Source organism: Leucoraja erinacea, chromosome 2 (assembly GCF_028641065.1).
Source record: "Leucoraja erinacea ecotype New England chromosome 2, Leri_hhj_1, whole genome shotgun sequence".
Classification (NCBI taxonomy): Eukaryota; Metazoa; Chordata; class Chondrichthyes; order Rajiformes; family Rajidae; genus Leucoraja; species Leucoraja erinaceus.
The window spans coordinates 32,924,395-32,939,058 of record NC_073378.1 but is presented as its reverse complement, the minus strand read 5'-3'; the positions used below and the strand labels follow the sequence as shown (position 1 = coordinate 32,939,058).

Sequence of the window (14,664 nt, the reverse complement as noted above, 5' to 3'; positions counted from 1 at the left end):
GGGCCACGCTCATCCCTGGAATACCCAGATGTGAGAGACGCCTCAGTCAGATTTCTATTCATTGACTGCAGTTCTGCTTTCAATGCCATTATCCCATCCAAGCTCATCTCCAAACTCATTGCACGATGAGTCAGCATTCTTCTCTGCAACTGGATTCTCGATTTCCTGACTAACAGGCCCCAATCAGTGAGGACAGGTGAAAAAATCATCCTCTATGATAATCCTCAACACTGGTGCCCCAAATGGATGCATTCTCAACAGCCTTCCTTACTCCTTGTACACCCGTGACTATGCAGACAAATACAAATCCAACTCGATGTACAAATCCGCAAACGCCACCACTGTCGTGGGCCGGATATATAAAATAATGATGAGACGGAGTACAGGAAGGAGATTGGGAACCTTGTAGCCTGGTGCCAAGGCAACAACCTTTCCTACAATGTCAGCAAGACAAGGAGACTATGAATGACTTCAGGAAGTGAAGTGGTACCCAAACCCTGGTATACATTGGTGGCACAAAAGTAGAGATGGTTGAAAGCTTCAAGTTCCTAGGAGTAAATATCAACAGAAACTTGTGCAGGACCAGCCATGTAGAAGTAATGGCCAAGAAAGAACACCACTACTTCCTGAGAAAGTTTAGGAAGTTTGGCATGTCCCCGCCAACTCTCACCAACTTCTACGGACGGATGTGTCATAGAAAGCATTTTATTGGGATGCACCACAGCACGGTTTTGGAAAAACTCCAACCAAGATCACACGAAATTGCGGAGAATTGCGGACGCAGCCCAGACAATCGCGCAAATCAACCTTGCTTCCATTAACTCATCTACACTTCACGCTACCTCAGCAAAGCCACCAGCAAAATCAAGGACATGTCTCACCCTGGACACTCCCTCTTCTCCAAAAATCGGTACTGAAGTGTGAAAACACACACCTCCAGATTCAGCGATAGTTTCTTCCCAGCTGTTACTCGGCAAATTAACTATCCTATCACAAACTAGAGAGCGGCCCTGACCTATCATCTACCTCATTGGAGACCCCTTGGTCTATCTTTAATCGGACTTTACTGGACTATCTTGCACTGAACATTATTCCCATTAGCCTGCATCTGTACACTGTAGACGGCTTGATTGTAATCATGTATAGTCTTTCCGCTGACTGGATAGCACGCAACAGGAAGGCTCTTCACTGTACCTCGATGCATGTGACAATAAACTAAACTTACAAACAGTGATCCAGTTGCAGCTGAATCATTTCACAACAGTGAAGAAAATGAAAACAGAGGTCAACTGGAAGTAAAGGTCATCTGGCTTTGTAGACCTTCTGCAAACCTTGGTCTGGAGGTGTTGTTTTGAAAGGTATGAAATGCAGCACCAGGCATCAGCATGCATGCATGGATGCATGTATATCACAGCCGTGATCAGCAACCAAGAGATAGCACAAAGCAGGCAGAAGATTGATGGACAGAGTTTAATGGCTTCTAATTTGGCAAACTAATGTGGCTTGTGTAGTGACTTGATGGCTGCTGCCATTTGCAGTGGACCTATTTCTATTTTAATCACTGCTTTGAATAATGGCGTGGCATTATTTAACAATGAAGGCAACACAAAACATTTGATTAGTGCGGGTATCAGAGGTTATGGGGAGAAGGCAGGAGAATGGGCTTATGAGGGAGAGATAGATCAGCCATGATTGAATGGCAGAGTAGACTTGATGGGCCGAGTGGCCTAATTCTACTCCTATCACATGACCTTATGACCTTAAAAGGGATACATTTAGGAGATATACAAGTAGTTAGAGATGCAGGGCAATAATGGAAATGGATGGTTTGGTCCTTGATGAAGTTCCCCTGTTGACTCCCATTGTATAAAGTCCACCTGTATTTCCTGTTTCACATTCCCCTTCCCTTCACACTTCTCAGTAAAGAAATGGGTAGATTATAATTTTTCAGGGAAATTATTACACCATCAGCTCTGGTGTTTGTTGAGTGTTCAATTAGGATTTTGTATAACTGAAGATTGCAGGTACATATGCTGAGGTGATTTCTACAGTATGTACAGCATAATCAAGGACCAGTCTCGCCCCGGCCATTCCCTCTTCTCCCATCAGGCAAGAGGTACAGAGGTTTAAAAATGCATGTCTCCACATTCAAGGACAGTGTCTCCCCAGCTAATATCAAGTAACTGAACTGCCCTCCCACCAGCCAGAATGCTGTCCTGACCTCCCATCTACCTCATTGGAGACCTTTGAATGTTCTTTAATGACCTTTTTCTTGCACCATCTGTACACTGTGGATGACTTGATTGTTATCAGGTATCGACTTTTCATTGACTGGATAGCACGCAACAATAAGTTTTTCACTGTACCTTGGTACATGTGACAATAATAAACTAAACAAAACAGTATTAAAACATATAAGTTGTACCAAAGCTTTGTGGAATGCCTTATTGGGAGATAATAGACAATAGACAATTGGTGCGCGAGTTGGCCATTCGGCCCTTCAAGCCAGCACCGCCATTCAATGTGATCATGGGTGATCATCCCCAATCAGTACCCCGTTCTTGCCTTCTCCCCATATCCCCTGATTCCGCTATCTTTAAGAGCCCTATCTAGCTCTCTCTTGAAAGCATCCAGAGAACCGGCCTCCACTGCCCTCTGAGGCAGAGAATTCCACAGACTCACAACTCTCTGTGAGAAAAAGTGTTTCCTCGTCTCCGTTCTAAATGGCTTACTCCTTATTCTTAAATTGTGGCCCCTGGTTCCGGACTTCCCCAACATCGGGAATATGTTTCCTGCCTCTAGTGTGTCCAAACCCTGAATAATCTTATATGTTTCAATAAGATATCCTCTCATCCTTCTAAATTCCAGAGTATACTAGCCCAGCCGCTCCTTTCTCTCAGCGTATGACAGTTCGCCATCCCGGGAATAAACTTTCCTTTCCGTGATACTTCTCTGCTCAGTTGAAGGCTTTCTTGCATAAACTGCATTGTTTCTATTGTTCTTGCATCCATCCCTGCTAAGTTTATTGGAGAACTTGCTTTTAACCAGCTTGGCGTAGCGAGTAACAGTGTTAAAATTTGATGAAAATGTCTCAAGATTCACAACCATAGCTTAAGTGTGCTGTTTGTGCATCACGGTCAAGGAGCAAAACAGTCATGTGAAAATCTCTGATGAATCTGTTTTGTTTTACCTCTGTTTTCTGCAGGTATCCAATAGTCGAACAGATGTCTCTGCATATGAGGAGGATGAAAACAAGGTGTGTAACCAATAATTTGTGATACTTTGTTAAAGAATAATAAATGCATTTAGAATTGTGAGGGAGATCACCTTGAACAGCTGATATTAAGTGAATGGTGGTACTTTCTGTACACAATCAGCTTTTAAAACACCTTGTACAATGGATGTTAATATCTCTTCCATTCTCTCTGAATGGAGGAGCATATAATGTTGATTTGCAATTCCCAACCTCTACTCCGTACAGATGTTAGTTCTCACCAGATGTTCATCTCTGTGTAGAATGGAACAATATTTCCAGGGGTTTGCCTGGCTTGTAAATCAAATAACTAGCGTGAGCAATGAAAATTTCTGCTCCCAGAACCTCAAGATTCAAGAGAGTTTATTGTCATGTGTCCCAGATGGGACAATGAAATTCTTGCTTTGCTTCAGCACAACAGAATATAGAAGGCATGAATACAGACCAGATCAGTGTGTCCATATACCATTGTATAAATATATATACACACATGAATAAATAAAACAGATAAAGTGCAAATAAACTGATAATGGGCTATTAATGTTCAGAGTTTTGTTTGAGTTGAGTTCAATAGCCTGATGGCTGTGGGGAAGTAGCTGTTTCTGAACCTGGACGTTGCAGTCTTCAGGCTCCTGTACCTTCTACCTGAAGGTAGTGGGGAGATGAGTGTGTGGCCAGGATGATGTGGGTCCTTGATGATGCTGCCAGCCTTTTTGAGGCAGCGACTGCGATAGACCCCTTCGATGGTAGGGAGGTCTTTTAACCTTTTCTTAGTTTAAATGAGGATTTTATGTTGGAACGGATTTTCTGACATGATGCATTGATCGTGTAGGAAGGAACTGCAGATGCTGGTTTACCCCGAAGTTAAACACGACATGCTGGAGTCACTCAGTAGGTCAGGCAGCATCTCTGGAGAAAAGGAATAGGCGACGTTCAGGCTGGAAACCTTCTTCACTGATCTGATGGGTCTCGACCCGAAACGTCATCTTCTCCTTTTCTCCAGAGATGCTGCCTGACCTGCTGAGTTACTCCATCTTTTTATGTCTATCCTGTGATGCATTGGTTGTCTGGAATGGCCTCTTTGATAAAGACAGTGAAGATAAAAATGTCTTTGAGATGCAGCAATGGTTGAAGCAATGTAGGATATTAGAGACACATTTTGATAGAAAATAGACAATAGGTGCAGGAGAAGGCCATTCGGCCCTTCAAGCCAGCCTCAATGTGATCATGGCTGATCATCCACAATCAGTACTCCGTTCCTGCCTTCTCCCCATATCCCCTGACTCCGCTATCTTCAAGAGCCCTAGAAAGTAGCGAGAAAACTGGCCTCCACTGGCCTCCAACTGAGGCAGAGAATTCCACAGACTCACCACTCTCTGTGTGAAAAAGTGTTTCCTCATCTCCGTTCTAAATGGCTTACCCCTTATTCTTAAACTGTATCCGCTGGTTCTGGACGCCCCCAACATCAGGAACATGTTTCCTGCCTCTAGCGTGTCCAAATCCTTAATAATCTTATATGTTTCAATAAGATCCCCATTCATCCTTCTAAATTCCAGAGTATACAAGCCCAGCCGCTCCGTTCTCTTAGCATTTGACAGTCCCGCCATCCCTGGAATTAACCTTGTGAACCTACGCTGCACTCCCTCAATAGCAAGAATTTTGATCTTTGAGCATTACATTTGCTGATAATACAAAATTAACACCAAGAGGATAAAGAATGCAATTTGTTTACCTGTACACTGGATTGTGCAGGTCATGTTTCAATCTTCTAGTTTAATACATTCACAACCTCCTAAGTTTTATTCCTTGAGTTTGTGGTTGTTACTGCAATAAACTAAAATGTAAGTCAGAAATAAAATTAACATGAACCCATTATTACAACATTCTTCCCTCAAATTTTCACCACCAGCTCACGACTTGTCAAGAATTCATTCCAAAACTGGCAGGTTCACAAGTTCTAGGAGCAGAATAAGGCCATTCGGCCCATCAAGTCTGCTCTGCCATTCAATCATAGCCGGATCTATCTTTTTCTCAACCCCATTCACCTGCCTTCACCCCATAACCCCTCACACCCTTATGGATTTAAAAAAAAAATAAGTATAGAAAACGGTAAATGAAAAACAGAATGTTTTAGCTGTAGCTAGTAAATTTCAGCTTTGCCCAGAGCCATGAAGACATAGCTGGTCAAATTAACTGGTTTTGTATTTTTTGTTATTTTCCATTTATTTTGTACAATATTTTTCTCATTTTAGATCATTAAATATATTTGTCCCAATAGTGATGCCTGAACTATCTACTCTGAGTCAGATTACCAGCTGGGTAGCATTCAGTGTAAAACAATACTTTAAAAAGTCTCAACAAACTGCCTGCCATGTTAGCAAACAGGTCAATATTCCCAAAGAGCAATGAATTATTTTCTCATCACAGGCGAAGTTTTAACACACGTTTTTGGCAATGACCCTCTGACTATCTTTAATCAGACTTTACTGGACTTTATATCACCCCCAACTTAAATCATGTTATTTTCTTTATCATTTATCTGTATATTGTTGGTGGCACTATTGTAATCATCTATTGGCTTTCCGCTAACTGCTTAGCACGCAACAAAAGCTTTTCACTGTACCTCGGTACATGTGACAATAAACTAAACAAAATGTGCCCAAAATGGCATTTTATACAATTTCTGTATTTGCGAAATAGACACTTTGATGTGTTTTCATGCACTCCACACATGTGAATCAGCACACGATAATAATGTCCCGGATATTTAGTTTAGTTTAGTATAGCGATACAGCTGAGCCCTTTGGGTCTACCGAGTCCGTACCAACCAGCGACCCCCGCACACTAACACTATCCTACACAAACTAGGGACAATTTACAATTATACCAAGCCAGTTAACCTGCAAACCTGTACGTCTTTAGAGTGTGGGAGGAAACCGGAAATCCCGGAGAAAACCCACGCAGGTCACGGGGAGAACGTACAAACTCCGTGCAGACAGCACCCCGTGGTCAGGATCGAACCCGGTTCTCTGGCGCTGTAAGGCAGCAACTCCACCGCTGCACCACCGTGCCACCCCTTGTGACACACAAACTGAATGTAAATGATGAACTGATGCTGTGAACACTATATTTCCTCCTAATGATTCTAGGGTCGCTCAGAAGGTCATCAAGATATTCTGGATTGCTCGTGCAACTTGCAGGACGGTTCCTGGTATAATACCTTACTGAAAGATTCACCGCGTAGGACAAAAGACACTGGAGGTAACTATATTATCAACAAATTAAATCCAAGTTATCATTCGTTAAAAGGACAGACATGTGGCCTTGTTGATGCATATGATTGATGAAAATTAGCTTGTTTTTAGTTTAGGTTTGCGATACAGTGCCGAAACAGGTCCTTTGGCCCACTGAGTCCGCGCCAGCCACCCTGTACACTAGTAGTATCCTACATCATAGGGACAAGTTACATTACTCATCGAATCCAATTATCCAATTACGCAAAGAGTACGAGTAAATGGGTCCTTTTCACAATGGCAGGCAGTGACTAGTGGAGCACCGCAAGGTTCAGTGCTGGGACCCCACGATATATATTAATATATATATTAATGATTTGGACGAGGGAATTGAATGCAACATCTCCAAGTTTGCGGATGACACAAAGCTGGGGGGCAGTGTTAGCTGTGTGGAGGATGCTAGGAGACTGCAAGGTGACTTGAATAGGCTGGGTGAGTGGGCAAATGCATGGCAGATGCAGTATAATGTGGATAAATGTGGGGTTATCCACTTTGGTGTCAAAAACAGGAAAGTAGACTATTATCTGAATGGTGGCCGATTAGGAAAGGGGGAGATGCAATGAGACCTGTGCTAATTAAGAATCTATCTGTCTCTGCTTTAGAAATATCCACTGTGACCATATTGGTTTCCCACGAGGGGCTCTGGTTTCTTCCCACATCCCAGATAAGTGAAGTGTTGATGGGTTTTTTTGGGCTAGTGTATGATGCCCTCAGTGTGTAGGTTGGGAGATGTTGATGGGAACATGGGGACAGTAAATCAGTCTGTCTAAATGAGTGTTTGATGGTCAGCATGGACTCGGTGGGCTGATAGATGACTATGGTTATTTTTTGGAGCCCATTTGAATCTGTCTAGTTGCTGCCTTACGGCGCCTGAGATCCGGGTTGGATCCTGACTACAGGTGCTGTCTGTATGGAGTTTGTACGTTCTCTCTGTGGGCTTCCTCCCTCGCTCCAAAGACGTACAGGTTTGCAGGTTAATTGGCTTCGGTAAAATTGTAAATTGTTCCTCATGTGTGTAGGATAATGCCAGTGTACGGGGTGATTGCTGGTCAGCGCGGACTCAGTCGGCCCATGGGCCTGTTTATGCGCTGTATCTCTAATCTAAAGAAAAATTTTCACATGACGGCATTGATTGAGGACTCCAGCACTTTCTAGTCTGTAAGTTTTCATTGAAGCTGTTCATCCACATTTGTTTTCACGTAACTCCATTGCACTTCTCCACAACTCCAAATGCTCAAACCCTGTCAACCAAACAACACTTCACTTTTCTCTACATCGGCGAGACCAAGTGCAGGCTCGGCGATCGTTTCACTGAACACCTCTGCTCAGTCCGTCTTAACCTACCTGATCTCCCGGTGGCTCAGCACTTCAACTCTCCCCTCCCATTCCCAATCTGACCTTTCAGTCCTAGGCCTCCTCCATTGTCAGAGTGAGGCCCAGCGCAAATCGGAGGAACAGTACCTCATATTTCGCCTGGGTGGTTTACATCCCAGCAGTATGAACGTTGACTTCTCTAACTTCAGATCGCCCTTGCTTTCTCTCGCCATCCCCTCCCCCTTCCCAGTTCTCCCACCAGTCCTACTGCCTCCACCTAATTGCAATCTTTGTCCCGACCGCTCCCCTCACATCAATCTGAAGAAGGGTCTCGACCCAAAACATCACCTATTATTTTGCTGCTTGACCCGCTGAGTTTCTCCAGCATTTTGTGTCTACCTTCAATTTTACCAGCATCTGCAGTTCTTTCTTACACCACTTTTCCTCTCCTTTTATCTTTCTTCTCCCATTTAATTGCCTGACTCTTACCCTTCCCCTCTGCCTTCCCCATTGCAACACTCCACGTGAACGATATTACTTGATGAGTTGGAAGGGAAGATAATTTCTCAATTGCACTCTGATATCCCGAGTTAGCTCTATTAACTTGAAAGTAAATTCCTTCCTTTTTACTGAGCTTCATTTTGATGTTTGTTTTATTTGTGTGATACCAATCGAGAATTATTATTGTTTATTGTTCTGTAGAGGTTAGTCAGAGGGTGGTGAATCTGTGGTCTTTAGTCAGAGGGTGGTGAATCTGCCGATTAGGAAAGGGGGAGATGCAACGAGACCTGGGTGTCATGGTACACCAGTCATTGAAAGTAGGCGTGCAGGTGCAGCAGGCTGTGAAGAAAGCGAATGGTATGTTAGCATTCATAGCAAAAGGATTTGAGTATAGGAGCAGGGAGGTTCTACTGCAGTTGTACAGGGTCTTGGTGAGACCACACCTGGAGTATTGCGTACAGTTTTGGTCTCCTAATCTGAGGAAAGACATTCTTGCCATAGAGGGAGTACAGAGAAGGTTCACCAGACTTATTCCTGGGATGTCAGGACTGTCTTATGAAGAAAGACTGGATAGACTTGGTTTATACTCGCTAGAATTTAGATGATTGAGGGGGGATCTTATAGAAACTTACAAAATTCTTAAGGGGTTGGACAGGCTAGATGCAGGAAGATTGTTCCCGATGTTGGGGAAGTCCAGAACAAGGGGTCACAGCTTAAGGATAAGGGGTAAATCTTTTAGGACCGAGATGAGAAAAACATTTTTCACACAGAGAGTGGTGAATCTGTGGAATTCTCTGCCACAGAAGGTAGTTGAGGCCAGTTCATTGGCTATATTTAAGAGGGAGTTAGATGTGTCCCTTGTGGCTAAAGGGATCAGGCGGTATGGAGAGAAGGCAGGTAAGGGAGTTGGATGATCAGCCATGATCATATTGAATGGTGGTGCAGGCTCGAAGGACCCAATGGCCTATTCTTGCACCTATTTTCTATGTTTCTATGACGTCAATAGGTATTTTGAAGGCGGAGATTGACAGATTTTTTGATTAGTACGGGTGTCAGGGGTTATGGGGAGAAGGCAGGAGAAAGGAGTTGAGAATGAAAGATTGATCAGCCATCAACCAGACTACCACAACTAGAGAGCAGTCCTGAATTACTATCTACCTCATCGAGGAACCTCGGACTACCTTTGATCGGACTTTACTGGTTCTATCTTGTACTAAACTTAATTCCCTTATCATGTCTATCATGTATCTGTGCCGCAAATAGATCGGTTGTAATCATGTATTGTCTTTCCGCGGACTGGTTGCACGCACCAAAGGCTTTTCACTGTACCTCGGTACACCTGACAAGAAACTAAAACTGAAACTGAGTGGACTCGATGGGCCGAATGGCCTAATTCTGCTCCTATAACTTATGAAGTTATTTTCTTTTATTCCTTCCCCTTGTAGGTACTGCAGCAGAGGGTCATCATTCATTGGGTAGTCCACTTAAAGCATTTTCCGCTCAGCCACCAAAATTTCTGAAGTCACTTTTGCCTGTACGAGAAGAACGAAAAGGCAAGCAGCACTTAGAGACTAAACCTCTTCTAGCAAATGAGGTAAATCACCATGTGTGCCTTTACATTATACTTTTAGCTTCCTTTTGATATCGTGAGACATGAATATTTGAATATCGATGTAGAACCACATTACATTATAAGGTCATTAAACAGTAACATTTAAACATTGAATAGATGATCCCATGAAAAACACTTTAGTACAGACAATTTCAATAACTTTCCCGCAATGAACAATTTATATTAGTTCAAAAACTAGATGAATGTATTTCCATGAACACCTCAGCAAGGAAATTAGTAAAGCTTAAACCCCTGTCCCACTTCGGAGACCTAAACTGCAACCTCTGGTGACCTTGCCCGCCACCCAAAACAAAATCAAGGTCGAGGTGACCTGCAACCTTCTACCACCTCCCACACATATGTTGAAAACCTTCCTCGACTGTGAAGAAAACCGGCTTCAACCAGACCAGCGACTAAAAAATTATCGATTTTTAAAACGGCAACCTATTTTTAGTCAAGGCCAGTTTTTAACATGATGAAAAAATAGCAGCAATCTAGATGAAGCCTCGACCATGCCGAAACAACTTTCGACCATTAGGGAGAGTGACCAAAACCTCCGGTGACCTCAAGGTCACCAGAAGTTGCTGTTTAGGTGTGGGACAGGGGCTTACATTTACTTTGTGGCGACTTCATGTTTTCCAAATATTTACTGGTACCTCTGAAAGAAATAAGCTTAGCAGCCTGGATTTCAGTGGCTGGTTGGGAGTTTTCTATCTTGATAATGATGGTGGGGCAGCACAGCGGCCCAGTTGTAAGTGCTGCGGCGTCACAAGTCCATTGGGCCAGACTGGATCCTGATCTTGGGTGCTATTTAGGTAAGCTTGCGTACTCTTCCCATGACCATGTAGATTCTGAAAAATGCTCCAGTTCTCTCCCACGGCGGCAGCAGAGTTGCTGCCTTACAGCGCCAGAGGCACGGGTTTCAATCCTGACTTGGGGTGCTGTCTCTATGGAGTTTGTACGTTCTCCGTGGCCTGCGGGGGATTTCTCCGGATGCTCCGGCTCCTCCCACACTCCAAAGACGTACAGGTCTGTAGGTTAATTGGCTTTGGTAAAAATTGGAAATTGCCCCTGGTGTGTAGAATAGTGCGAGTGTACGGGGATCGCTGGTCAGCGGTAAACTAAACAAACCCTTGCTAGTAGCTTAATTGGCTGTTGTAAATTGTCCCTCATGTAACTACATGGTAATGAATCAAAGGGGAGTTGATGGGCATGTGTGAGAGAGAATCATTTGAAGGGATATAGGGAAATAAGGGGAGGGGGAAACAGGCCTGATGGATTGCTTTCCTAAAACTATAGTAACCCCTTTAATCTAATTAATATTGCATCATGGAAGAGTTCATGGTGGCAATCAACGTTGGTGCTGCTGAATAGCATATACCATTTAGGCTCAATGCAAAGTTCCTTTTATATGAATAGGGTTCGGGTAACTGAATTAAATAATCTGCATGAAGCTCTGCAGAGAAGGTTTAAAACTCGCTGCAACCTAAAGCCGTGCATGTCCGTATTCTAAAAAAAAATAAAGCTCCATGTGCATGGCAAGTAGTTACTGTCTCGAATAGTGTGGAGAATGAACATCCCCCTGGTGTGCAAAGCAGATGTGCCAGTTTTGCATGAAGAGTGACAAATTGCTGCACCTTTTGTTTTAATTACGACAGGCTTCAGGTTTTTTTTCTTAAATGGATCCGACTTGTTGATACAGGTGAAGATGCACAAGTTATTTTTGCTCATGAAATGCAATTCACCATTGCTTGTGTAGAATATTGATGTTCGTCAATCAACTAACTTGCATGCTTGTGGCCCGATTAATGAACTGTCATTTGTGATGTGACGTTGTGCCATTGTCTGTCTCGACCGTTGCAGAGCATGTCTCCCCCTCAGGATAAAAACATGCTGCTGGTACACAGCAGTGGCAGTGTTGTGCCCACAGGAAGCCCTGCCAACAGCATGTCAGTAGAAAACAGTAACGGAAATGAGGACACGTTTGTAAGTTTTGCCTTTTTTTTTACCCTCATAATACTTGGTGGTGGGATTAAGGTCCTTTCACTAGCATTATGGTTGAAACTGCAGATGCTGGTTTAAACTTGAAGATAGACACAAAATGCTGGAGTAGCTCAGCGGGACAGGCCGCATCTCTGGAGAGAAGGAATGGGCGACGTTTCGGGTCGAGACCCTTTGGAAGGGTTTTGACCCGAAACGTCACGCATTCCTTCTCTCCAGAGATGCTGCCTGTCCCGTTGCGTTACTCCAGCATTTTGTGTCTGTCTTTGATTTATGATTGAAACATTTGCAAATGCAGCCATGACTTTCTTTCTCTTCTGCAGACAAGTTTAGGATTTCAATGTGTCTGCTTTTTTCCAGAAGAAAAAATCAAATTTTTGAATTGAGGACTACTTAAGACACAATCGTAAATTGCATTCTATGATGTGAAAATCATGCCTTACTCCATTGTGATTTAGATCTAGAATCTGATCTCATGTTCCATACGAATGTGATTTAAAGCATAAATACATTTGTTTGAATAAGTTTGTTATTTAAATACCATGACATAAATAAATACTTGAAATATTGACAAGGGTGGCAGATATTTTGTGGAGAAGACTGGAGAATGGGGATTGAGAGATCAGCTATAGCGTGTGGCGTTGCGCAATGACGTCAGACCGCCCCCCCCCTTGCAACCGCGCGTTGCGGGAACAGATCCAACGAGTCTGCACTTGGTCTAGTTATGTCTATAAATTTCAAACTAATTGGGAAGAAACGAAATAATGGAAAATTGCCATTCAAAAGCTGTAATGAAAATATTTTCCTTAACAAGACCAAGAGAGAACTGTGTGCATTACCTTAACAATGTCAACGTGTGCATTACTTTAACAATGGTTTGTGCCTTCAATTTTTACTCCACTTCAAAATCTCCGCTAGATGCTATATAATGAATCTCCCTCTGGCAGCTCACGGATATATGCCTTTGTATTTTTTTTTCTGAGAAAGTAAAAGAACTTTGCTTTTTTTGTTTCAGGTTCTTTTAGAATGTTCTGATGGTGTATATTTTTTAAATCCCCAATACTTTGTTTAATTAATTTCACAAATTCAGAAATAAATGTTCTATTCAGGCTAAATTTTAACTATGTCCGTGCCCTTTATTTGGCGACTGTTTGCATACCTTAGGTATGCAAACCAAGCAAAGAATTTCACTGTGACTTGTCACATGTGACAATAAAGTATTAGTTCATTTATGTTCAAGAACATGCTACTATTTCAACATAGAAACATGAAATTAGGTGCAGGAGTAACCATTCGGCCCTTCGAGCCTGCACCGCCATTCAATATGATCATGGCTGTATCCAACTCAGTATCCCGTACCTGCCTTCTCTCCATACCCCCTGATCCCCTTAGCCACAAGGGCCACATCTAACTCCCTCTTAAATATAGCCAATGAACTGGCCTTAACTACCCTCTGTGGCAGAGAGTTCCAGAGATTCACCACTCTCTGCGTGAAAAAAGTTCTTCTCATCTCAAACATCTCACCTCCTCAGATGCAGTTGTATTAATAATTGACTTAGTTTGCCTGCTATCTCAATGCTATCTCATTTTGCTGTTCTTAAAGTGTAAGAAGGAGCCGCAGATGCTGGTTTAAACTGAAGACAGATACTAAAAGCTGGAGTAACTCAGCAGGTCTGACAGCATCTCTGGAGAAAAGGAATAGGTGACCTTTCGGGTCGAGTCCTGAAACGTCACCTATTCCTTTTCGCCAGAGATGCTGTCTGGCCCACTGAGTTACTCCAGCTTTTTCTGTCTATCTTGCTGTTCTTAATGTGTTCTATAAAAATCCAATTCTGTTGGTAACAGTTATAAATTTCTCACCAACATAATTATAATTTTATTTCAGGAGTTGATCATTATTTGTGAAGATACATTTTCCGATGCTTCTCTTAAATTTGCCTTTAATTAATTTAAACTGGTTTCTGCTGCCTTACCTCTACAAATTAAATTATAGTACTATTTGGAACTACTTTTTCCTTTTCCTCAAGTATATCGCTAATGACATCAGCAATGGCATCTAAATTTTGCAGAATTTAAAGATATTTATGAATTACTTCTTCGTAGCTTAGACTTCAGATTCTGAGGAGCATCATAACTGCACTACCTCCAGCATGTGAGCTTGTTAAAGCAACAGGAACACATAGTGTTCAGGCAGCAGTCTAAAGAGCACAAGAATTTTCACAGTCCCTCTTCTAACCTGTGGTCTTTGTTTGGTCTGATTTGGTTAACATTATGTTGGCTTTCTAACTTATGTTCTGCATTCATTGTTGACATTTTGTGCGTATCCACTGCACATGATTCAGTACCGACAAGTGATAGTCATCCTTCCAGCCATTTAAATTGGCAAGCACATCTTCTGTTTAAATCGAAAAGGTGTAAGTTTTACTGTGTTGCAGTCTGCATTCTTCTTAGATAAGTGATTTCCAGATGTTTTACCATGTACCTACCTTATTATGAAATAAGCCATGAATATTTGATGTTAATTATATAAATATGACTTATTTCATCTGTTTCTAGGGACTAGTTGTTGACACCAATGAAAATTGATTATTTGCCTCCCACTAGTGTTTTTATTTCCTGGAGGTATATTTTCCTTCTAACACGCTACATTTTCTCTTCCCAGAACAGTCTTTTGAATTATGGAAATCTCT

General features: G+C 42.4%; 1 protein-coding gene across 5 annotated transcripts in view; it reads left to right on the top strand.

The window, feature by feature from the left end:
* Positions 1 to 14,664, top strand: part of kif13a (kinesin family member 13A) — a 167,348-nt gene that overhangs the window by 143,362 nt on the left and 9,322 nt on the right. For 2 of the 5 annotated variants that reach the window (XM_055654622.1, XM_055654615.1), the window contains 4 exons: positions 3,206 to 3,256; positions 6,403 to 6,514; positions 9,807 to 9,955; positions 11,837 to 11,959. In XM_055654622.1, the coding sequence (XP_055510597.1) occupies positions 3,206 to 3,256; positions 6,403 to 6,514; positions 9,807 to 9,955; positions 11,837 to 11,959 (435 nt within the window). Of the gene's footprint in view, positions 1 to 3,205; positions 3,257 to 6,402; positions 6,515 to 9,806; positions 9,956 to 11,836; positions 11,960 to 14,530; positions 14,597 to 14,664 lie in introns of all 5 variants that reach the window. The other 3 variants (XM_055654640.1, XM_055654631.1, XM_055654649.1) reach the window with 2 other exon arrangements.